This window comes from Echinops telfairi, unplaced genomic scaffold (genome assembly GCF_000313985.2).
Source record: "Echinops telfairi isolate 266 unplaced genomic scaffold, ASM31398v2 ScPeMD7_30;HRSCAF=105, whole genome shotgun sequence".
NCBI classification, from domain to species: Eukaryota; Metazoa; Chordata; class Mammalia; order Afrosoricida; family Tenrecidae; genus Echinops; species Echinops telfairi.
The window spans coordinates 3,708,653-3,732,982 of NW_022103927.1; the positions used below are offsets into that span (position 1 = coordinate 3,708,653).

The 24,330-nt window shown below is 58.4% G+C and overlaps 1 protein-coding gene across 1 annotated transcript; it reads right to left on the reverse strand.

The window, feature by feature from the left end:
• Positions 1 to 953: 953 nt before the first annotated feature.
• On the reverse strand, positions 954 to 23,437 carry ZSWIM4 (zinc finger SWIM-type containing 4). The gene is made up of 14 exons (XM_004715491.3): positions 23,285 to 23,437; positions 21,354 to 21,555; positions 19,268 to 19,624; positions 17,014 to 17,162; positions 16,779 to 16,929; positions 13,924 to 14,091; positions 12,893 to 13,231; positions 11,923 to 12,060; positions 11,455 to 11,709; positions 10,394 to 10,529; positions 6,984 to 7,138; positions 5,364 to 5,527; positions 4,172 to 4,253; positions 954 to 2,794 (listed from the first exon to the last, which is right to left on the reverse strand). Exons 1-14 carry the CDS (start codon positions 23,435 to 23,437, stop codon positions 1,935 to 1,937), a joined length of 3,309 nt encoding a protein of 1,102 aa, XP_004715548.1. The 3' UTR covers positions 954 to 1,934.
• Positions 23,438 to 24,330: the final 893 nt, after the last annotated feature.

Below are 24,330 nucleotides of genomic sequence, written 5' to 3' on the forward strand. Positions count from 1 at the left end.
CCGCCTTGGCGCCCGCAGCCAGCAGGCCCCGCCCGGTCTCGCTCTCGGCCCCGCCCCTCCGGGAAGCGCCTGTCCTCGGCTGCCCTGGCTGACAGTGACCCAGACTGAGGCCTCTGCCACGAATACCCCTGTTTGTCCGTCAGCAGGAAGGCCCTGTGGAAGCTGCTGCTTGAGGAGTCAAGGAAGGAACGCAACCGAAGACCTTCCTGCCGTCCTCCAGACGCCTCATTCCATTTGGGGGCCGGGCGCCGCCTCTGCAGAGCAAAGCGCCCCGGACCCGCCGACCACACCTTCCGCCTTTGTCCCGATCACGCCCACCCGCCCCTCACTTCGAGGCTGGAGCCCCACCCTCCATGGCCTGTTCTGAATGAAGCCCGCGCCCTGGCCTTCCGGCCCGGTGCTTTTCGAACCCAGCCCAGCTCCTTCGCCCGTTCAGCCCCGAGTGCCCCTGATGGTGTGCCAACCCAGTACTGCGACTGCGCGACCCTCCGACCCTGGGCGGTTCAGCACCCAGGGCCCGAAGTGGCTGGCCTGCTAAGTAACTTGTGGACCAGACCCTGGGTATCCTGTGTCTGGTGCCAGGGCACCCCCGAGTGGCCGTTCCCAGAGATGCAGGGGCCACGCAGCTTGGAGAGGGGGCAGCAGGGTACTAAAGCTAACCCTTCCTAGCTTGGGTACCCTTCTTGCATACCCCTGGGCTTATTTTCCCAACTGTAAAATGGCCACGATAAGCACACCTCCAGGGCTGCTGTTCATAATGAAAGAGCATAAGTAAATCGCTTGTACCTGCCCCTTGATGTCGGCAGCAGCGGGCTCCCTTGTGTGGAACTATGTGCAGAATGGAAGTCAGATTATTTTCTGGAGACTGAACAAAAACAGGGGAGTTCTGGCCTAGGTGGATGCACCAGTCACAAAATAAAAGGAAAAAGGGAAAGTAGTGTTCATTCTTTTTTATTTTTTAAAAAGGGAAAAGCAAAAAGGAAATACAATATATGGTTCAATAAATAGAAAAAAATACAAAACAGCATTGATCTTTTGTCCTTAATATACATGAAGAGAGAAGAGGATGCAGAGGGGTTGACCTGGGAGGGGCGGTCTCCCCTCCTCCCTGGGCTCAGGAGGGGCTTGAGAGGCCAGAGAGACAGCAGTTGGGGCTTAAAGATACAAATAGCAAGGCAACCATGAAAGGAGAGGAGGAGGGAGACAGGAGAGACAGCTGGATGGAAAGCCAGTAAGAAGCGGGCCGTTCCTGGCTCTTCCGGTTTGGAAAGGCGCTATGTGAGCCTTGTTTGTGTTCCTGAGTTCTGAGTCCAGTGACTAGCAGGTGGGGGGAGGGTGACACTGACCTCAGCCCACCCTGGGACCCTAATGCTGAAGAGAGGGGGTGGTCTCTGCTGGAGGAGGGGTGGTGAGGTATGCGTTTGAGACAGGAGGCCTCTTCAAATCCTTCACTGGGCAACCTGGGTGGGGATGGCATGGAGTGGGCCCTGAGGCAGTGAGGGGAGAGTGTACAGGGGGATTGAGTTCCCTGTGGTGGCCCAGGTAGGGGGTGGGGGGCTCAGTTACTCGGCTTTGGAAGGCTGTTAGTGTGAAAACCCCTCCTCCCAGGCCCCACAGAGTCCAAGCCAGACCTGTAAGTCCCAGCAGGGGCACTTGCCTATTGCATATGGGGTGCCCCGGGTGCTCCAGGCCTCTGGGTGGTGGCTATGGCTTCTGATCCTTGTGTCTCGCACACTCCTAGGCACGCATGTGGTAGGATGCCCCTCCTGTCCCCTACTTCCGGTTGGGCCTGAGGGGCGGGGGGGCGAGCAAGACTCTTTTTGGCCCAGGCCAACTCCTTCCCTGACTTAATACTGAAACGCCACCTGGGCCTCGCTTGCGGAGACCCCAGTGGAGAGCGGTGCCAGGGGGGCCTGGGGGGGACACCGAGCCCCTCAGCCGAAACGCTCCCGCACCAGTAGCATGAGCTTCTTTTTGCCCTTGTAGGTCTGTTTGAGGTTCTCCAGGAACTGGGTGAACTGCAGGTGCCCGTCGGGCGCCAGCAGGAAGGTCTCACGGGCCTTGTCCAGGAACTCGATGAAGTCGCCGTAGTGCCGCGGGCTGATGTGCGTGAGGCGCGAGTGGCTGGTGGTGATGTAGGCCGTCACCGCCGCCTCCAGCAGCTGGCAGAGGGGGGCCCGGTCGGCCCCCAGGGGCTTGGCCGCCCGGCGGGCCCCCAGCGGGCCCAGGCCAGGCGCCGAGAGGGTCCAGCGGCGCAGGATGTCGGAGAGCATGGGGGCGCAGTGGACGCTGCGAATGATGAGCGGCACAATGGCGGAGAGCTCGTGGCGGCCCAGCGAGTGGCTGAGCGAGCAGGCCCAGAGCACGTCGTTGACGGCGGGGTGGCTGTCCTGGTTGAAGGCGATGCTGAGCTGCGCCAGGGCCAGCGTGGCCAGCTTGTAGGCCCGCAGCGGCAGGCCGCGGTGCTCCATGTAGCGCGCCACCGTGAAGAGGTGAGCGTGGCCCAGGCCGCCGGCTGCCGCGTCCAGCACGATCTGATAGGCGGCCTCGAAGGCGGCGTGGTTCTTCTCGCACAGCGTCAGGGCGGGCAAGGCACAGTTCTGGGGGTCCTTCATGGCGCACTGCAGGGCCAGGGTGCGCGCGCAGGCCCAGAGGTCCTCGCGCCGGGGCCCGTCCAGTTGCAGCCGCAGCAGCGTGGCATGCGTGGTGCCCGTCACGGCCACGATGGTGGCTGCCTCCACAGGTGTGAACAGGGAGTACCAGTTCTGCATGATGTTCATCAGGGCTTGCGGGCCTGGTGGGAGGGCAGTGGGAGAAACGGGTCAGGAAGAGGAACAGGTGGGCGCACGCGTCTAGGTGAACCTACCAACGTCGTTGCGGGCCATGGCTGAAGACCGGCCCATGCGTCACAGGAACTACCTTACTACCCTAAGGTTTATGCGCTGAACATCCTTCACAACGGTCTACATCCAATCCTAAAAGCACATCAGTTGCCACGTGCTCAGAAGCTACTGGGCTCTCCCCATCAGACAGTAATGAAAACCGAAAGGCACATGGAAACGACTCCAAAGGGCTAACAGAGCAAGCAAACATCAGTCTCTCCAACCCAGACACCAGAACTAGATGGTGCCCCACGGCCACTGCCAGCTGCAGGGAAGAGGATCACCCGAGAAGGTCCCTGGATAGAGTGGGAGAGAAACGTGGGCTAGAACTCAAAATCCTAAAAAAGAGATGAGGCTTATTTTTCAGATAGACTGGTGGGGCACCCTCACCCCCCCCACCCCACGCCAAGTCTGTGGTTTTTAGGCACCCTTGGGATCTAGAACCTCTGTGTTAGTGTGAACCACCATTTAAGATGAAAGGGCCACATTTACCCAAGGACAACATTCAGAGTGTTAGTGGAGGAGGAGGAGAGGAACCGGGTGGCACAGGGTGGAAGTGGGCTCAGGGATGGAACAATGAGTATCGCCCATGGACGAGTGGAGACAAAATGCCTATCAACTGTTGAATGACAGGTGGATGATCTACTATGTAAGCTTCACCCAATTCAGAGTTAAGTTGTAAACAACCGACTGGGGTTTACTTGTCCGAAGGAGATGGGGCCGCTGAAAGGAGCAAGGCTAGATGAAAACGAAAGTAGGGGGCTACATGTTATAGATCGGCTTCCTCCCCAAACTACTTTCACCTGGCCAGCCTTCGGACCTTTTGTTCGGATCGGCTCTCCGGCCTGATGCTCCCTTCCAGCCTAGTCCTGCGCAGAGGCAGGAGCCAGGGAGATGGCCTTGCTTCTCCCCTGCCTGCCCGGTCCCCTTGCCTAACCTGGCCAGGGGCTGGGTGCGGTCACTTGGGACCTGTGAATGTGACCTGATTTGGAGATGGGTTCTTTGCAGGTGTCAGAGTGGAGAAGGGTGGATCCTTATAAAGGGACATTTCGACCCAGACACACATGGGGATGCCAGCCACGAGACACTGGAGCTAGACATTGGCATCATGCTGCCACAAGTCAAGGAATGCCAAGGATTGTTGCAGCCACAGGAAACTATTAGAGGCCAGGCAGCATTCTCGTCTGGAGGGAGTATGCTACTGCAGCTGGCCTCCAGACTGGGAGAGAACAGGCTTCTGTCGCTTTAAGTCCCCCGTCTGTGGGGCTTTGTTAGGGCCCGGCCCTCACCGATCTCGGTGGCACAGCTGACCAGCCAGCGCACCATCTCCCGGCGGCGCCATGTCATGGTGTTCAGGGTCATCCGCATCACCTGTGGGGTAGGAGTGGGGAGAGACAGGGGGGAGGGGTCACCCAAAGCCTTGAAGGGGCTGACCTGGATGGGAAAGGCTATTCCCATGAGTCATCCAAACGGGGGCCGGGAGTCACCTCTCTGGGTCTCAGTTGGCGCCTCCGTCCACTGGGGGCAAGGAAGGCACATCTCATGGGCTCGCGAGCGCGAAATGCATCCATGTGGTGAAGAGCTCTGCAAGCTGCGTGCAAGTTCTCAGCGGACATCAGCAATCATGACCGCCGTGGGCATGACTCTGAGCTCTCACGGACCCTACCCCGGTCAACAAACCAACCCAGCCTGCCTCTCTGGAAAGTTCCATGCGTCATTGTCCTAAACTCAGGCCCTGCACTCCAGGCACTGCCTCCTTCAGGTCCCACTCCCCACTGAGCACCCTGCCTGCTTGCCTCTCCCTCGAGGAGCACCCCCTGCCCAAAGCTCTGGTGGACCCTGACTTTGGACAGCTCCTTACTAGCCTGCTTCCTCCAGTCCCACAGGAGACATTCCTGGCCAAGCCTGCTCCCCACAGACGCCATGCTGGTGGCCTTTTCTTCCAGGGAAGGTGGGTGGGTACAGGCCTGCCACCCCAGCTGTTCCTTGATTTATCTCCAGCCCCAGCCCCTCAAGCTGAGTCCACAACAGGACCTTTGCTAGCCTGGCCTGTCTCTTCTGAGTGCAGAGCTCACCTGCCAGGCCCACCCATGCTGGCCCCTGACTTGGCTCCAGAGGCTTCTGGGATTGCCTACGTACTCCCCCAGAAGGCCTTGGCCTGCACCTGCAGACTCCACCTCAGAGGTAGCTCTTTGCCCCCAGGGACTTTCTGAGCCCCCACTCCAGGGATGCCTCCCTCACTCCCAAGAGACTGCCTTGCTGGTGTCCACCCACAGTCTCAGCCACAGGCTCCCCACACTCCTCCTCCACACCCCAGGGCTAATGCACTCTGCTTTGTCCGCTCCGGAGACCCAGTGCCTTGAGGGGCCCCACAATGGGCCCCAGACCTCACCCCACCAGCCAAGCCCCTCCCTCACGGGCCCCTCCCTCACCAGCCTGACCCTCTAGGCCCTGCCAGCTGCACCCAGACCCTGCCTTCACCTGCAGGCCCAGCTCCAGCGCGATGCCCAGCAGGGTGGTGTCCGGCGGCGCACTTGCCGGGGTGGCCGTCTTGCAGGCGTCCTGCGCCAGCTTGAAGAGCAAGGCCGGCGAGTGGATGTTCTGTTGGATGGAGCCCAGCACCGCGTGCAGCCACTTCGGGTCTCCTGGGCAGGGCGGGGAAGAGGCATGTTGGCCACACCCGGCACCAGTCCTGGGCACGCAGGTCTCTAGGCCCAGCAGGGCGAGAAGGGAGACACCGCAGGCAAGTAGGCGCTGGCTCCGTGAGGTTGGGACCCACGGCCTCTCCTACCAGCCCCTTCTCTCCTCTGTACCTGCTGGACTGAGTGCCAGGAAGCCACTAACCACCATGGCATCTGCTGTGTCCTGACACTCACTGGCCGTGTGACTCTGGACAGGTCACCTCACCTCTCTGTGCCTCAGCTGCCACATCGATCAAGCGGGTATGAATGGGGAGCCCTCAAGGAGAAGCAGTTAAGGGCGTGGTTGTGAACCCAGCAGCGGCCCCGCGGAGGAAAGACGGGGCAGTCTGCTTTGGAGAAAGATCACCACCTTGGAAATGCGCTGGGGACAGCTCTATGCTGTCCTATAGGGTCTTACGAGTCTGAACTGACTCCATAGCAACGGGTTAGGGTCTCCCTCAGAGGATCGAGGTTTTGTGGTCGTGAAGAACTCCATGCGGTGCGCATTGAAAAAGCATTCACGTTTAGCCCGATTAACACTCCTGGCCTGCGCCCCACTCCTCTCCTTCCTTCTGCTCCAGGCACCTCAACCACACCAGGCTCGGTCCAGCCCCAGGGCCTTTGCACAGGCTGCTCCCTCTGCCTAGAGCAGCGGTTCTCAACCTGTGGGTCGTGACCCCTTTGGGGGTCAAATGACACTTTCACAGGGGTCGCCCGATTCATAACAGTAGCAAAATGACAGTGATGAAGTAGCAACGAAAATAATGTTACGGTTGAGGGTGGGGGGTCACCGCAACATAAGGAACTGTATTAAAGGTTGAGAACCACTGGCCTAAAGCGTTTTTTCCCCTTCAGATTTCCACATGGTCAGTCTCTTCCTGATTGGGGTCTCTGTTCCTCTCTCTGTGTTCTCTCCAGGTTGGGACCCACCAGCCACTCGGGGAGAACACGACGTGAAGATTACAGCTTCAGAAAGGCCGTGCGTGGAGTGGTTCTGCTCTGGCGCACAGGGTCACGAGCTGTCGCGGTCCACTCCATGACCGCGGCTTTGAATTTGGTTCTTTCCCTGGAGACTGCCCGGCTTGCCCACCAGGCGGGGAACCCCAGGGAGCAGGGATCTGGGGTGGTTCTGTTCCCAGCTCAATGGAGTAAGGAGCCCTGGAGGTGCTGTGTGTAGCCCAGCATGGGCCTGCTCCAGGCAGGTCGCAGGTCAAGCCCACCAGTCCCTCTGTGGGAGAAAGGGAGGGCCTGCTTCCACAGAGACCGACAGCCTTGGAAACAACCCCCTGGGGCAGTTCTACTCTGTGCCATTGGGTCCTGGGGGGTCAGAATGGGCTCAAGGGCAGGGTTGGGGTTGGGGTTTCCAAGGCAGCACCAGGAGGAATGTCAGAGGGAGCGGAGAGGGCCGGCGCTGTCTCACCCTTGGCGGCCGTCAGCATGGTGGAGGCCAGCTCACACTGGCGGGTCTCCAGGTGGCCCAGAATGAACCAGCGGGGGTGACGATTGCTCAAGACGGAGTCCAGTGGGTTGGGGTGAGGTTCTCCGGCCAGAAACGCTGTCTCCAGGACCGGTAGCCTGGGGTGAGGGGCGCAGAGAGCTCCTGGTGAAGCTGGAGGCCGACTCAGTGATTCCGCCCCAGCCCGTCCACCCCTCTGTGGCCAGCAGAGCCCTGGTCTCTGGAGACAGCAGGCTTTTGCCCATGATGTTCACTGCAGTGCTGTTTATAAGAGGGGCTAGGGACATCCTAGAGCCGCCCAACGCTTGGGAGAGGGTCACAGACGCCAGGCTGCACCGAGGGCAACATGGCTGAGGAGAGATGATAACTTGTGTCCTGACAAGCCCTTCCATCAGTCTGTGACCTCCCTCTAGCCACTGTGCATTGTCCACCCACCCCAGGGCCTTTGCACAGGTTGGGTTCTCTGCTCAGACCTCCCGGTGGCTCCTCCTCACCTCCTGCAACTCTTTGCCTTATACCACCCCCACCCCCACCCCCACGGGAAAACGGCCGCTTCCCACCCTTGCCTGCTTCCCTTGCCGCCTTCCTCATTTCATTTTCCCCATTGCATTTGGCACCGTCTGCCGTACAATGTATTTTCCACTAGCCGTCTGTCTTTCCCTGCCCACAACCTCGGCTCCACGAGGGCAGGGCTTTTTCTGAGTCCTTAGCCCGAGGATGTGGTAGGTCAGCGGTACATATTTGTGGGGTGGTTCAGTACGCAAGCTCATGTGGTGAAAGTGGCTCACGGAAATGTACACACGCAGTCCCTGAACGATGGGTGACAGGCTTGGCTCCTGACCAAAAGGTGTTGGAGGTTCAAGTCCACCCAGAGGCCCAAGGATCGTTCAAAAAGCTGGTCTTTGAAAACCACCTGGAGAGCTATTCTCTCAGGCACACACACACGGGTCTCTGTGAGTCGGAAGCAGGGGCAACTGATCTGGAATGGTGTTTTTTGTTTGTTTTGCTTTAGTCTTATAAATCAATACTAGCTCCAGCTCCTTGCTGTGTGACGTTGGGCAGTGGACAAACATATCTTGGGTCACTTTCACTTTCTTCAGGTGCAAAATACGGGTGAAAAATGGTCTTCACTGGGCTATTAGGAGGGTGGGATCAGGCACTAACTAGGTGGACATCGTGGCCTTCAGTAGAGGAGCGACACTCTTTTCAGCCAATACTTTCAGTTTGCCGGCTACTGGGTCTCGGTCAAAAAGACTCAACTCTGCCGTTAGGATGGTGAGAAAGCAGTCACAGACACCAAGCGGATGAAGGGGTGTGGCTGTGTTTTAACACAGAAAAGCGCTCATGGGGGGGGGGGGGACATTACATTGGGCTGCTAACCTCAAGGGTAGCAGTTTGAAACCACCAGCCACGCCTTGGGAGAAAGATGAGGCTTTCTACTCCCCTAAAGAGCTATGGTTTTGGAAACCCACAGGGACGGTTCTGTGGAGGGAGGTCAGATCCTTGCTGCCAGACTGCTGTCTCACCCCACCACAGGGGTGGGCCTGCTCCCGGCTGCTGGGGACAATGGACAGGCTCCTGTAGGCAGAGTTTGCACCCTACTGATAATGTTCCTATGGAGACCCAGAGACCACCCCCTCATTGCTGTGTAACCTATAGTGCAGCCCCTCCCTGTGATGTATGTCTCTACCTGTAATTAGTGGGCTGGCATGCCCCCAAAAGGTATATAGGCGTGGGTCAGCAATATAGAGCTCTCGGACCTCTCTGACTCTGATCTCTCCTTGCTGCTCACTCCCTGGTCACTCCCCTCTCTTCCCCCTCTCCTCTCCAGTCCCCTCTCCCTTGTTCCCTTGCCCTCCTTCCCTTCCCCCTCTCTCCATGTGGACCACCAAGCTGGGCTGAGGTGAGCAATGCTACCATGTAATGTGTCTGACTGCATTATTGTAATATCGCTCATGCTCTCAATGACTTTAAAATAATACTCAAATAGCTCAACCGTACAATTGTACTTACTGAACCAGTGAGTTCTAGTAGCGGGTGGGGCTGGCACCCCACACCCCGGCGCCACTTTTAATTTAATACTACACAGTTCTACCCTGTCCTATAGGGTTGCTATCAGTCAGAAAGAAGACAATGGCAGTGAGTTTTGAGTGTCCTAATACCATTGTATCTCTGGACCCTGAAATTTGAATTTCCCCTAATTCTCCAGTCTGCTTTAACCATTTCGCCCAATTATCTGAAAATGCAAGCACACCTGGTGCTCGTTCAGGAATGCTCCAGATGGGCTAACAACAAAAACAGCCGCTGGACTGATTCAGACCGGAAGCTTATTGGGGAGGGCCCACTGGGACAAGGAGGTCAAGAAAGGTTGCCCAAGCGGAAGTCACTGAATGGCTCCCGGAGAAACAGCTGAACTGGTGTGTGTTCAACACCAGCTTAAAGTCCCTTTGTTTTGAATATGTCAGCACCCCAATTCGGATCCTCACAGGTCGTACACAAATTGGCGGCAGACCAATTTGACCAGGGCCCACCCCTGGCTTGGGAAAACAAGTCTTGTCCATGAAAGAGCATTTTCGAAACTCACTGCTCGTATGGATAGTTCTTTCCAAACTTTCTAGAAAGACACACCCTAGGCTGTTCGTCTGGATCTCTGAGGGTGGGAAGGGACCTCTGATATATGGTGGGCATGGTATTCTATAGAGTGGGGGGACTTTATACTCCGGCTTCTAGGATCTGCCGATGTTCGCTAGCTGGACAGTGACCACCTTCTCTAGTGTGTGTACACAGTGGGACAAAGAGGGAGTACACGGGTACTGTCTACCAGGTGACATGACAAAGGCTCTGTGGTACACAGCTCAGAAGCACCAAGCTGCAAAGGGAAGCAACACGAGGCTGCCATGGGGGTAAAAGGAAGACTGGGCATTCAAGTGGCAGCTCAAGCCGGACACAGGTTCAGACAGGCAGGGCACAGAGCTGGGGGGCAGCATCAGGATCTCTGGGAGGTAACATTGTCTACAGAAGATTACAGCTTTGGAAACCCTCCGGGGCAGTTCTACTCTGTCCTATGGGGTTGATGGGAGTCAGTTTGGACTTGAAGGCCGCCAGGTTCTGGGTAACACTGTCCGACTATAGAGCAGAGCACTGGGCAGCTTGAGACAAGCCGGTGTCGATGTGGGCTTGCTTTTGGAACCTGGTACCCGCGTGGACTGTTCTCAAATTTACCAAGAACAGTAGCACATGTTTGTATTTAGCAATAAAAAGCCCGCCATGGCTTTGAATGCCAAGGTGAGGTGGAAGGGAGGGTCCCCTGAGCTGCCTCCCCCTTGCGTCCACCCTCTACCCCCATGCCTGTATCCCCAGTCACTGGTTCTCACCTCATGGCACGCAGCGCCAGGCGGTAGGCCAGGTCGGGATCGTGGGGCAGCAGCGCAGTGAACAGGTAGCGGGCACAGGTGTGCATGGGCACACTCTCCCGGAAGAGCACCTCACCAAAGCCGCTGAAGGGACCACCTGCAGGGACAGCCATGGCTGAGCCATCAGGAGTGGGTGGGCCTCTGCCCTTCCGGATCTCCCCAAACACTGAATAGTGGAGGGGCGGGCCCCTGGACAGGGTGACTGGGGCTAGGCAAATCCCTGGGGTGGGCACCCAGGGCGTTAGGAAATACTGGAAAAAGGGAGGCAAGGGGGACAGACCCCTGGGTGCCCCACCCCCGCGTCACGCAAAGGGAGGGTGGGGGCAGAGGGAGGAGGTGGGGCCCCGCATCTGTAGTGAGGGCAGGGCATCAGCCAAGGCCAGCACACATTATTACCATAGAAGAGAGACAACCGGAAGAGGCAAGGTCAAGCCACCTCCGCAGTGTGGTAAAGGGGACGGGCCCGGAGGGGCTGGGCCAGAGTCGAAGGGCGGGGCCTAAACGGTGAGTGGGTGCTAAAAAGTGAGGTGGCCCCACCACCAACATGCTCCTTAGAAGTGAGTTAGGTGAGACTTTTGTCTCCCGTACTTGGGGCTGGTTATCAGGAGGGGTGCTCCCCGGAGAGGAACATCATACTCTGTGAGTAGAGAGTTCGAGAGAGGAGACCCTCTGGAGATGGACTGGCAGCGGCTGCCACAATGGGCTCAGTGTTCGTCAGAGGATGGTACACGGGGTCTCTAACCACACAGACCTGGCTGACAGTCAGGCCCAGGGGAGGAACCCTCCTGGAGCTGGCTGCTAGCTGTAAACCCATAACGATTTAAAGTCCCGTGGAGACGCCACAGGGGCACTTTCTACTCTGTCCTGTAGGGTTGCTATGAGTTGGAACTGACCGATGGTGGAGTTTCTTTTGGACCCCATAAAGATTTAGAAAGAAAACCGCAGGAAGGTTCCCTGCGAACCAGAAGGACTTCAAGGCAGGGGGTGAGGGCCAGGAGGCCGGGCTGGGGGCGGGGCCTCACCTTCCAGCAGCAGCCCCGCCTGCTTGCGCAGCACCTGCACCAGCCGCTCGTCCAGCTCCACCTCCTCCAGCAGGGCCAGCAGCTGCTCTTCGCTCCGTACCACCTTGTCCTGGGCGTACAGCCCCTCGGGCAGGGCCCGCTGCTGCCCCAGGCCCAGGAGGGCCACCTCCAGCGCCAGCGCAAAGTAGGACTCGCCGGGACTTCCCGGCACAGGCACGTGCTGGTAGGCCACCTTCCGCTTTTCCGGGCCTGCATCTGTGGGAGATGGGTGTAAGGGCCGCTGGGGTGGGGTGGGGGTTGTGGGGTCCTTGTTCGGGGCCCACCCACGGGAAAACTGGGGGCAGGACTTAGGGGAGGCCCGAAAAACCCATTGATGGCTTCAACTGATCAGCCTGACTCAGCTGGGGGCGTGGGCAAGCAGGGTCTGCCCCACCTTCCTCAGCCCCGCCCCCCTCCCAACGTGGCTACCTGGGTGAAGAGAGAGGGTCTCTTCCTCCAAGCGACAGACCTCCAGCAGTGCCCTACAGAGACAGCCAATGGGGTCCAGTGGGTGGCCTACCCATCCTTCCGTGTTGGTGACGCAGGTGGACCCTTTTTGGAGCAGCTCTGTGGACAGAGAGGGGGGCTCAGTGCCTGGGTGGCCGCCTCTTACACCTTAGCTGCTGCACCCCTACCCCCCATCCGGTGGCCCTCTTCTCCACCATCCTCCCGACTCCCGAGCTGACTGTAGCCCTCAGCTTGGGCCCTGACAGGGTCCCCCACTTCTGACAGGATAAAGCCTGAACAGATAGCTCCCAGGGCCTCCTGACCAGTGCTGGGTCGCCTGCACGCGCACGTGTGTGTGTGTGTGTGTGTGTGTGTGTGTGTGTGTGTGTTACCTAGCCTGCACCACCCACAAGCCATAGCGCTCTTCCAACCTGGATCCTGGAGCAGTCTTCTCCCACCTCTTCCTCCTGGGGGAGGTGGCCCTCCTAAAGATCACCCCTCCCCCCTGGGAGCACCTCACTAACCCGGCCTTTCCCCCTTTACTCTGGCATGTCTCCTCAGATCTTTTGTGTTTTACCTCAGTCTTTGTTAACCCCCTCCCCCCACAAAAACCCCAAACCACACCAATTTGAATGGACGGCTCATGTTTAAAAACCAGCCATTTGGGGTCTACACATCTAGATGCCCGGCCTCATTGAGCCCCGAAGGCCAAGAGAGGCGGGTGCCAGCTCTGTGTCAGGAGAGGCCATGCTCTGGTGACTGGGATGTTCCTCAGGGTGCAGAGTGTGGCCAGCAGGTTCTGGGGTGCTTTTAAGGACTGTCCCTTTGGGGGCTGCAGGTGCTTGGGCCTGCCCGCCGTGGGCGATATGTCATGACTTGTCACCTCTCCATGGCTCTGGGAGCTATTTCCCAAAGTCCCGGTCTTAGCTTCCTGCTGGCAGGGGGCTCCCACCTTTTTTCTGCTGCTTGTAGCTCTCCAGCTGATGGCGCCGCTGCAGCCTCAGGGTGTTGACGATGGCGCCTGCCAGCCGCAGGGCCTGACGGGGGTATCCGTGCGCGCGCAGGGTGTCCACTCGGGCGCAGGCAGTGGGGAAGGCCTCTCCCAGCCAGAGTGGGCGGCCCTGGGGGTCAAAGGCCAGCTTGTCGCCACCCACATTGCCTTTGAGGCTGGGGCCGTAAGAGTCGCTGGCCAGAATCCTCTGCAGGTGGACATCACTCCAGTGCAGCTCCCCGGCCTGCAGGGCTCGGCTGAACACCGTGTGGCGGGGACCTGCCGCTGCCACTTCTGAGCCTGGAGGACAGGGGTCCAGGAAGACTGGGTGAGGGGCCAGGTGGTGGATGTGGTCAAGCTCCCCCACCAGGTGCGGACTCGGGGCTGGGCCCTGGATGTGTGTGCATCATTGCCTCAAATCCTCCCCCCAGCCCTCTGAAAGGGCCTGTGGGGACCTGGTGGGCTGTGATCACCCCATCATGTAGATCAGCAGTTCACACCCTGTGGGTCGAGACCCCTTTGGGGATCGAACGGCCCTTTCACAGGGGTCGCCTGATTCGTAACGTAGCAAAATGACAATTAGGAAGTAGCAAATGAAAATAATTTTATGATTGGGGGAGGAACAACACGAGGAACTGTATGAAAGGGTCTCGGCATTAGGAAGGTTGAGGACCACTGATGTAAATGGAGACCCTCAACCCACTTGCCTGTGCTGCTGCTGCAGTCTCCACTTGGCTTGCTGTCTAGGCCCTTCCCTCCATCTCTGCCTCTCTCTCTCCTCCCCCACCCCCCTCCGTTCTCCCTGTCTCTGCAACTAGTCACAGACGGCTGATGCAGGACCTCAGCCAGGACTAGAGGTATAGCACCCCCACTCTCCACCCCACCCTCGGCCTGCCGACCTCCCCTTGCCTTGGGCAAGTGCTCTCCTCTGACTGGGACTGCCTTTCCGCTCCCCCACAGCCTCTCTCCTGGGACAGGGACCCCTCTCCTACCTGAGCTGGGGGTCTCAGAGGGCTGCAGGCTGGGGCCATCAAAGGCATAGTTGCCCTCTTCCAGGGGGCACACCTCCAGTTGGTCCCATTTGCGTAACAGCTGCAGCCAGCCAGCTCGCTCCTCGGGCTTGCAGTGGGGGCTCAGGACAACGCAGACCCAGAGGGCTCCTGAGCAGGGAGACAACAAACCCTTAGTGAGCGTCTACTGTGGACCAGGCCCTGCTCTGCTCGAGCCGGGACCCCCCCCTGCCCCAGCCCCCACAAATGACATCTCCACCTTGATTGGCTCAGGGTCACACAGCTGGTACGTGGCAAGGCAGGAGAGGAACCCAGGGCGCTGGTGCCTTCCCTAAGTGTGGGTTTCTTTGTTTGTTTTTTCCCTAGAGCACTTGTATCTATCAGCTCTGCAGAATGTATCTACCTGCATCTGCAGTCACTTTTGAAGTGTTGAAAAACAAGATTAAAAGGACACTATGTGGCTGATGACAAGGCTAGGGAAGTCACAGGAAGAGATAGCACGGAACACAGCCACGCACTTCCACTCAGGTCTCCTTGGTGGCTGGGGCGACAGAGGGGGTCGATTGCAATGGAAACTGCGGAGGTTCTCACGCTGAACGTATTGACTATCGGGGTGTGCTCCACCTCCAGCTGGGACCTGGAAAGGGGACCTTTTTTGGAAATGGGGTTTTTGCAGATACCAGCTAGTGAAGATGAGGTCTGCTAGGGCTGGGCTGTGTCCTTTAAAAAGACACATTCAAGTCCTAACCCTGCACCTGGCACTGTGACCTTATTTGGGGCAGTAGATGTCTTCCTTTGAAGCTCTCTATTGGTGAAAACAACGAGCTTATCCTGGATTCAGCGTGGGTCCTAATACTATCTGGCAAGGATGCATCTTACAGACTTTGGGCATGTAGGCGGGAGAGACCAGTCCCTAGAGAAGGACATCATGCTGGGTAAAGTGGAGGGACAGACAAGAGGAAGGCCCTCAACAAGATGGGTTGACACCGTGGGTGCAACAACGGGTTCAGGCAAAGGAGCAATTGTAGAGGTGGGGCAGGACCATGCAGGGTTTCCTTCTGTTGTGCATAGGGTCCCTATGGGTCGAAACCTAGGGTCCCCATCTCGATGGCACCCAACAACAACACTATCTGGCTAACGCATGGCTGTTAAGTCACTTTAAACTGATCGGGACTCTGTAGGACAGAGCAGAACTGCCCCATAGGGTTTTCAAGGCTGTAATTCTTTCTAGAAAGCAGCCCTGGGGGTGTCATGGGTGGCTGGCTGGCTGCAAGCTCAGCAGTTCGAAACCACCAGCTGCTCCTCAGGAGCAAGATGAGGCTTTCTACTCCTGTCAAGAGTTACAGTCTCAGAAACCCACCGGGGCAAGTCTACCCTGTCCCACAGGGTCACTATGAGTCATCAACTCAACGGCAGGACGTTTTTTTCTTTAGACTCCTTACAAAAGCAGACCATTGTGTCTTCCTCTGATGGCTTTGAACTGCGGGCCTTTCTCGCTGCCACCCGAGTGCCTAACCACTGGGCTCCCTAAGCCGACATGGCTCACTAACCAAACTCACTCGCTGCCACCGAGGGAGTCTGTGCTGACTCACAGCGACCCTACACGACAGGGTAGAACTGCCCCGGTGAGCTTCGGAGACGGCAACTCTTCATGGGACTAGAAAGCCTGGTTTATCTCCCGTGGAGCTGGGAGGTGGTTTGAAACTGCTGACCTTGAAGTCAGCAGCCCGGCTCAGAACCCCTAGGCCCCCAGGGCTCCTATATGACTGGTATCAAGTACCTTAAACTAGTCAAGTATCTTATAAAGAAGGTGGACACGGAGACCACGTCACCCAGGCACCCAGGACAGGGTGCCAAAAGGCAACAGGGATGGATGCATCCAGAAGCAGCAAAGGACTGCTGAGGACTGGGGGCTGTGACTCGAAGCAAGGGACAGTTTTTCCTCTTGGGACTCTCAGAAGGAATCCGCCTCTCTTCTTCAAAGACACCTCCTTTGTGATCTCTGATGCTGGCTGCCCTAGGAGACCCAGATCAGGTCCTGCTGGAAGGGAAGGAGCCGAATCCAAGGACAGAGCGCTTCTTAGCAGCAAGGACAGTGAGACTTTGCTCACATATACATTCACATATATATATGTTGTCGGGAGAGAGCAGTCTCTGGGAAAAAGACCTCGTGCTTGGTACAAGAGGAAGGCCCTCAACGAGATGGGTTGGCACAGCGGCTGCAACTATGGGCTCCCATCTAACAGTAATGGTGAGGACGGCGCAGGGCCAGAGAGTGTCGTGCTGCAAAGGGTCACTATGGGCTGGAACTGACGTGACACTTGGAAAGAAGATGGCATTTGGTCCCAGAGAGGCGGGCAGAGGGACAGCAGCGAATGCCACGTGACGATGGAGGCAGAGCTGGGAGCCCTCATCTCTGAGCAAAGGGGCATGATGGATTGCTGGCCACCACCAGAAGCCACACGAGGCAAGGAAGCCTTTGAAAGGAGCCTGGCTCTGCCAGTGCCTTGACTTTGGACTTGGGGGTCTTCAGGCTGTGAGCACCTACACTCCTGTTGTTCTAAACTCCCCAGAAGCAGCATTGAGCTGACCCCTGGTCTAGCGTGTCTGGTGCATTTTCTTGTCTTTCCCACGAACTGTCAGCTCCGTGAGGGCAGGGATTTTGTCTCTAGTCCTCTGCTGGGTTTCCCATACTCAGGATACTGCCCGGCACATAGTAAGCTCAACAAATACTTCTGAAATGAACGGAGGAAGGATTCACAGGCCAGGCCCTAATCTCAGGCAGGAGCCTGGTCTCGGCTGCGCTCAGGGCCGGCCCTTCCTCAGCTCGCCCTTACCCAGCTCGTCCCACAGCTGCCGGCACTTGTCAGTCATGCCCGCGCCCTGCTGCCGCCACAGCGCCAGGCGCGGGTCCTGCAGGAACTGCTCCGTCATGAGGATCAGCATGCGTGCTCCGTTGCAGTCCCGCATGCGCAGCATTTCCCGTACCTGTGGGGGGATGGGGTGGTGAGGAGGGGGCGTGCATCCAGGGCCTCCTGAGAACACCCCCTGACCCCAGAGCCCACTCAGCACCTTGTTGAACATGGAGCGCAGCTGCTGGCTGGCTCCATAGTAGCCACCATGGGACAGGAGCTGCTTCACCTGCTCCTGGATCTGCTCTTCGTCCAGGTGCCAACAGTTGGCATCCTCGATGCCAGCCCCCGCCGTGGGGTCTGGGGCACCTGAGAGAAGGAAGGGAAAGTTTAAGCTGGGGTGGGGAGAGAGGGTGTCTGCCCCTGCCACCTGTCCATTCCTCCAAATTCCCCACTCACCCCAAATAGCCATCTGTTTATCCATCTGTCCCACCCACCCATTCGTCAATTTACTCATCCATCCATCCGTCAGTTCATCTCACCATAACTATCACCCCTCCTACCCATCCACCATCTATCTACCCATCCATCCAGCCATCCCACCTAGAACATCACCTGCCTAGCCAGAAGTTCACCCCCACTCATCCATCCATTTACTCATTCAGACACTAATCCATCTCCTCTTAAACATGTCCTGCCCATCCACCCACCCATTATCAGTCTCACATGAACCACCACCTGCCTGGCAACCCATCCATTCATCCTGCCCAAGTCACCACCGCCCCCCCCATTCATCCATTTACTCGTCTACTCATATGTCCATCTCACTGTAAACATCACCTGTCCATCTGTCTGTCTCATCCACACCACCAGTCATCTGTCCCACTCAAAACCCCACCCCCACCCACCCACCCATTTACTCATCCATCCACTTGTCTATTCCATTTACTTATCCATCCATGCACTCATCCATGCATCCATTTGTTTACTCCCCCATCCATTTGTTCATCCCAACAGAAACACCACCCACCCACCCATCAGCCTGAAAAACCATCACCCATCTGTCTCTCACCCACGTCGTCCTGGGCACCTAGCCGCTCATTCTTTATCAGTTCGTCCACACGCGCACACCTCTCTGCGTACCTATCCTCCATCACCCACTGCGCCGTAGCTCCGACCCCTCTGTACGTTGTTGCTGCTAGGTGCCGTCGAGTCAGTTCTGACCCGTAGCAACCCGTATGTACAACAGAATGAGACGCGTCCGAGCCCATGCCATCCTCCCAAGTGTCTTATATTTGGTATATAAGCCATCGATACAGCCACGGCGTCAGTCCATCTTGTCAAAGGTCCTCTCTTTCGCTGCCCCGCTCCTTTAGAAAGCACGGCGTCCTCCCCCAGGGACTGGTCTCTCCTGACAACATGCCAAAGGATGTGAGACAGAGTCTCGCCAGCCTTGCCCCTCAGGGGCATTCTGCTGTCCTTCCTCCAAGACGGATGTGTTTGTTCCATGGTACTTCCCATAGTCTCGGACCTATCTACTTAGCCATCTCATGTATCCAGCCTTGTCCCATTTGCCATTCCAACCCATCCGGATCAACAACCGCACCATCCACTGACCCTTGTAACCATCCTCTCCATCCACCCAAAGAACCGCAAGTCTCCACCTGACCTCCCCCCCGGGAGACAGGCATTTCTCCACACATCTGGCTGCCCACTAGTCCACCTGCTGTCCCTGTTAAACAAGACATCCACTTGCGCTATCCATTTGCCATGCTGGCCCTCACACACGGACCTCCCACACGCTCATCAACTCATCCCTCATATCCATAAACCTTTGGTCCTTCCATTCTTCTACCTCACTTCCCCACGTATCAAAGCCTTCCCTAACCACTCATCCATCCCTCTAATTGCAACCAACTCCCTGTTCATCTGCCTTTCTACTGACTCACCCGTCCACTCACCCCACTGTTTATTCCATACCATCAGTTCTCCCCAAGACCCGTCATCAATTCTTTCTGCACCCATCCATCCCCACCCTCAATTACACATCTGTACTTCCACCCAGAACTCATCAATCTGCCCATCTAGGCAACACCGTTCTTGTAGAGCCCCCGCAGCCTCCCAACACTTCCCCACCCATGCCCCAAGTCTGACAGCCAGTAATGTCCCAACATGCTCTGCATGCCCCCGCCCTATCCAGACCCAACCCTGTCCTTGTGATCTCGGACATCGAGACACCTACTCTGAGTTTCCCCCATTCAGACTCTGCCATAGCCTGGTGTTTGACCCATCTCCCGCCCCGGGGCGAGATGGCATCCAGGCATGGGGCCTCAGAGTAGCGCCCGTGTCCCCAGGGACCAAGCTAGGGGCTGTGAGGATGCTTGCTCCACAGCCTGGGAGGCTGTGGGTTGCCTCCTCGCAGCTTTGCCCCCTCCAAGCATTCCACTCCCCCCCCCCCCAAACCAAGCCCTCACCATGCACCAGGTTGATCTCGGAGCCCAGCAGGAGGATCTCATCGGCCAAGCGCTGGGCGGTGGGCAGCACCTCGGTGTGGTGGGCGCTGATGAGGTACTGCACAAACTTCTGCAGCTGGTCCCTGTTCATCTGGGAGAGGGTCTCCGAGATGGGCAGCCGCAGCTCCACCCGGCGAGCAAGCCGGATGCGGTACAGCGACAGGGCCACCACGTGGGCGCAGTAGAAGAGGTCACGGTTGTCGCAGCCGCAGCTCACGGAGGTGATCTTGCAGCGGTCGAAGCTGATGGAGACGTGGTAGAGGCTCTCGGGCTCACCAGGGCCCCCCGGCTCCTTCACGTTCCCGCTCAGGTGAAACCCTAAGAGCAGAGCCAGAAGGTCAGGGCCGTGACTTCCCGGGGGACAGCGTGCACTGTGTCCACCACCCAGATGCACACAAACCCCGCTGAGTAAATCAGGGCTTGTGCCCTGACTCCGCTGAGCCTCAGCCTCCCCGTCTGTCCAGTGGGAACTGTGGTAAGAGCCTCCTGGTTGCTTTAAGAGTTACATGAGTTAACATGTTGCAAATGCTTAGGAGCCTGTTGGCACTCAGCGCTTAGGAGCCTGTTGGCAGTCGGCGGCCACAGGATCTCTTAGGAAGGGTGTCCGAGATGGTTTTCTCAGACTTGGGTCACCATGGACACCGCCAGGGCTCTCTGGGAAGATGTCTAAGGCTTGTGGCATTTGGGGGTGAGGGGCTGATGTGGCAGGCCAGGGGTGCAGGTCACCCCATCACCCCTTCCCTGGCTCCTAGTGAGCCAGCTGCAGGCTCACCAGACTGGTTAGGCTGCTGTGGCTCCAGCCCCAGCCAGTCCTGGCTGCGTCATTGGGGAGACAGCTTCCTCATACCGGCGGGAGACAGCTGAGACCTCGGGCCAGCTGTGGGGCCCCAGGCTGTCAGGACCAGGGAGGGTGACATTGGTAGAGCCCCTGCCACCATCGGGGGGTCTGGGACAACTTCTACTGGCTCAGTCTCTTCTGGTCTCTCCTGAGCCCTCTCCCTGGAGTTGGAAGCTGCTGCTCCTTACAGCACCCCCCAACCTAGTCTCTGCACCGCTTCTTTTGCATCTAGCCCATCATCTGGTCCCCAAGCTCCCACCTGGGAGCTAACTCTGCACCTCGACCCTCCCCTCCCACCACAGGCAGAGGTCCTAGGCCCCTCAGCCTCTGATCCCAGCCCCTACCTGGAGTCTCTCTGCCTGAGGTCTAAGATGGCCTCTAAATCTCTGCTGCCTGAGGTCTAGGGACCTTTTTAAAATATCTGGCTCTCAACCCGTACCCTAAAGTATCACTGGCACCCTAAAGAATCCCTGGGCCTCACTGCCTGCCGTCTGGAATGTCACTCTTCTGGTTTAAGGTCACTCCTCTCACTCCCCACCTGGACCCCACTCCCCACCTCTTCCCCAGCTAAGCTGCCTGAGGTCTTCACCCACGGTTCAGAACCCTGCAGGCAACCTGCGCTGGGCCCAAAGCCTGAGGTCTTGGACTTCCACAGCCTGCTTCAAACCTCTACCCCAATCGCTCTCATGGCCTTCAGTTCTGCCCTCTGCCTTGACATGGTCCTCGCTGCCTACTTTCCGGGGGCTCTTTCCTCTCTTCTCCCTTCTGCTTAACCAGCCGCCCCTGAGCCCATCTAAGCCCTGCCGCCTGGGGTCTAGGGTCATCCCTGATCTTTAGCTAACAATACTCACTGCCACTGAGTAGATTTTGACTCACAGTGACCCCACGGGACAGGGTACAACTGCCCCCGTAGGTGTGAGATGCTCACTCTTTCAGGGGCCAGAAAGCCCCATCTTTCTCCCAGGGAGAAGCTGGTGGTTTCGAACTGCTGACCTTGCAGGTTGCAGCCAAAGTGTAACCACAACCCCACCAGGGCTCCTCTGGCTCCCAATGTTCTACTATCGCACCTGGGCCTCGAAGCCTGAGGTCCTTAACACTCCCCTGTTCCCAGTTCTTCAACCCTCAAAGCCACTTTGGGCCCACTGACTGTGAACGAGCTCTCCCCTCCCGCTGGGCCCAGGTCCAGAGGGGCAAGCAGGGGGCACTCACCCACTTGTAGCACTCGATCCACAGCCCCACTCTGCAGCAGGTGCAGCCCCCGGGTAAAGGGCACCCGGGCGTCATGCTCGCCCTCCGGGGGCTGGTAACCCAGCGAAGAGTACATGCATATCTCCCGCTCGCTGCGTGGAAAGGACCAGAAGATAATGCGCTTCTGGACTGGCTCTGGCACCCGGGAGAACCGCGCTTCTACCTGTGGGAAGGGCCAGAGGATGAGAAGACCCGGCTCGGGCCAGGGGCCTGGGTTCAAATCCCCGCTTTGCCAAGTGTGTGGCCTTGAACCTGTCACTCTGCCTCTCGGAGCCCCTGTTTACCTCTGGAGGCTGCCAGCATCCACTTCCTGAGGGTTGTCGAGATTAAATAAGCAACAAGGCACTCAAAGCCCCTACAGGAACACCTGGCCCACAGCTAGTGTTCTAGAAGGTTCTGTGCCTTCCCTCCTGGAAACCAGGCTCCAGGTCCCCAGGGCAAGTAGCCCACCTTTCAGGCCCTTAGGGAGTAGGAGGAAGGAAAAGAAAAGCCATTGAAGAATAATAGTAACTAAAGCCTTACCTTTAACCCTGCTATAAAGCTTTGGTATAGGAGTCCACTTAATTCTTAGACAAGACAACCCCAAGAGGCGGATACTGATCCATCATTGGCCCATTTGACAGACAGGGAATCAGAGGTTCATTGGTGGGAGGTGGGGGATGGTAGGGCGTGTCAGTTCACTGGCTCAGGGTCCCAGAGTTGGTGAGCTCCAACTCCCAAGGCCAGCTCTGTTCCTGCATCAGTCACCTCTCCTTGTCCCACCCCCAGCAAGGGCCCCCAGGGAGGGAGGGGTACCCTTAGCCACCCCTGTGGGCTCCAAGCAATGAACTGAGCTGGTTGAGCCTGTGTTCCAATCCCGGCTTGCTACTCACTTACCGGCTGGGTGACCCTGAGCAAGTTTCCCAACCTCTCTGTGCCCCAGTTTCCTCACAAAGTGGGCCAGAGAGCAACAGCTCCCCAAGGGCTGTCGAGGACATGCTGAGCTTCTGGGGGTGGGAGCCAGGGGTACACAGGAGCCACCAGAGGGGCTGTTAGGATGATGCGGGGTATCCTGCACACAGTGTTGAGCAGGGACCCTCCGGAGCCCTGGCTCCTGTTTCTTTGGGGGGACAGGGGGCTGGCAGGGAAGAGGGAGTGTCTATGCCGGCTCAGTGCAAGGGGACAGTCTACAGATGACTAAGGAAGAGGGATTTTCCAGGCCCTGAATCAGAGCCTGCCTCATCCCCACTCAGCCCAGTACTCATTTTCCTGGCTTAGCTCCTAACTTGGGAGAGGCTAGGGAAGAAAAGACCGTTTACAATGCTTGGGAAGGGCATTCAGGGGCCCCAGCCCTGGGACATCCTGGCAGGGCGGGCAGGTGCACCTGTTCAGGGACCAGGACCTGCTTCTGGGGCTACTGGACACCCTCCCCACCATGCCCCAGAAGGGCTGGGATGAATGCCAGGGGGGCAGGGAGGGCGCCCTGGCCCTTGGGTAATCCCCTATGGCCATACAGGAGGGGTTGGGCAGTGCCAGGTGGGAGGAGGGCCCAGGGGCGCTAAGGGGTTGGGGAGGGCTTGAGAATGATGGTCTGGAGAGGGGAGCCCACCAGGTGCAGGTGTGCTCCGGAGGCTGGGGAGCAAGATGAAGGGATGTTTCCAGACCGGGATCTAGGGAGGCGGAAGAGTTTTACTGGGGTCTGTACCAGGGTATAGACAGGCAGGAGTTGGGGTACAGAAGTCTGGGGCTGTGCTCTGGGGAGGTGGGGTGTTGGGGGGGGGGCTTGAAGGAATTGTAAATGAGAGTCCAGTTGGGGGCACCTTTTGGAGAGCAAGAACGAGGGAAGAAAAGAGGGGACCCAGCCTGTGCGAGGCGTGCCCCCACCCCCTCCGTCTCTCACCCCTCTCAGTCACCTGCTCAAAGGCCCAGCTCTCGGCCACTCGCTTGGCACTGAGGTCCAGCAGCGTCTCGGGCCGGCCTCGGCAGCGCGCGGCCCCGGCCCCGGGATTGCGCTCCTCCGGTCCCGCGGGGCCCCCCCGGCTCCGCTTGGCCGTGGGGGGGTCCATCGGCCGGCCGGGGCCGGGGCGGGGCTGCCAGGGGTCGGTCCGGTGGCTGGTAGGCGCCGCCGGCTGCCGTGCCGTCTGGTCGTCCTTCAGTCCTTCCTCGGCGCTTGGCCACCCGGGGACCCCCGCCGCACCCACCCCCGCCCCGCGCCGGGCCGGCCGGGTGATGCGGCCCCTTTAAGACTCTTCACAACAATGAAGCTGCCTCGGCAGCCGCTTTATCCTCCGCCGTTGTCCCACCCCCGTCGCCCGTCCCCATTGGCCCCCCTCTGGTCTCCACGGCCCTGCTCTGCCATTGGCGGCGCCGCGAGCTCCGTCTACGAGATGCCGCTGCTCATTCGCTGGAGGCGCTTGCCCCTTTTGTGGGCTCGCCCAATCAGAGTGCTCAGCGAGAGGAACTGTCGATCACGGAGCGCCGGCGGCCAATCGTAGCGATAGAACCCCCGCGGGGTTGTCCTTATGCGGAGTTTCGGGGCGGGCCCTGGGTTCATTCACAACATTCCTCCCCCGCCCCCCTCCGGCTGGACAGCGCGCCCGGGGCAGCTGGGGCTGCGCCCACACACGGCTTTGTTTACTGAGGGTCGTTTCCGGGCTCGGTGACAACGATCCTCTCGATCCAGTCAGTGGAGTGAGACGCAGCGACGAGAGACCTGGACAGGTCCCAGTCCCTCCTTCCTCCTGCCCGTGGGTGTCCAAGCAAGCCCTTCGGCCTCTGTGGACGCCGGGACGTGTTTTGATGCTTTGTAGAGGGACCGGTCACGGGCCCTTTTGGGAGGCAGCCACCCTCCTCCCCAGAAATCAAGATTAATTAGAGGGCTCAGAGACCTTTCCTCAAGCCCATCCTTCACCCAAGATAGGAACCCCAGACTATACTTCACCCTATTTATTTTTAGCCG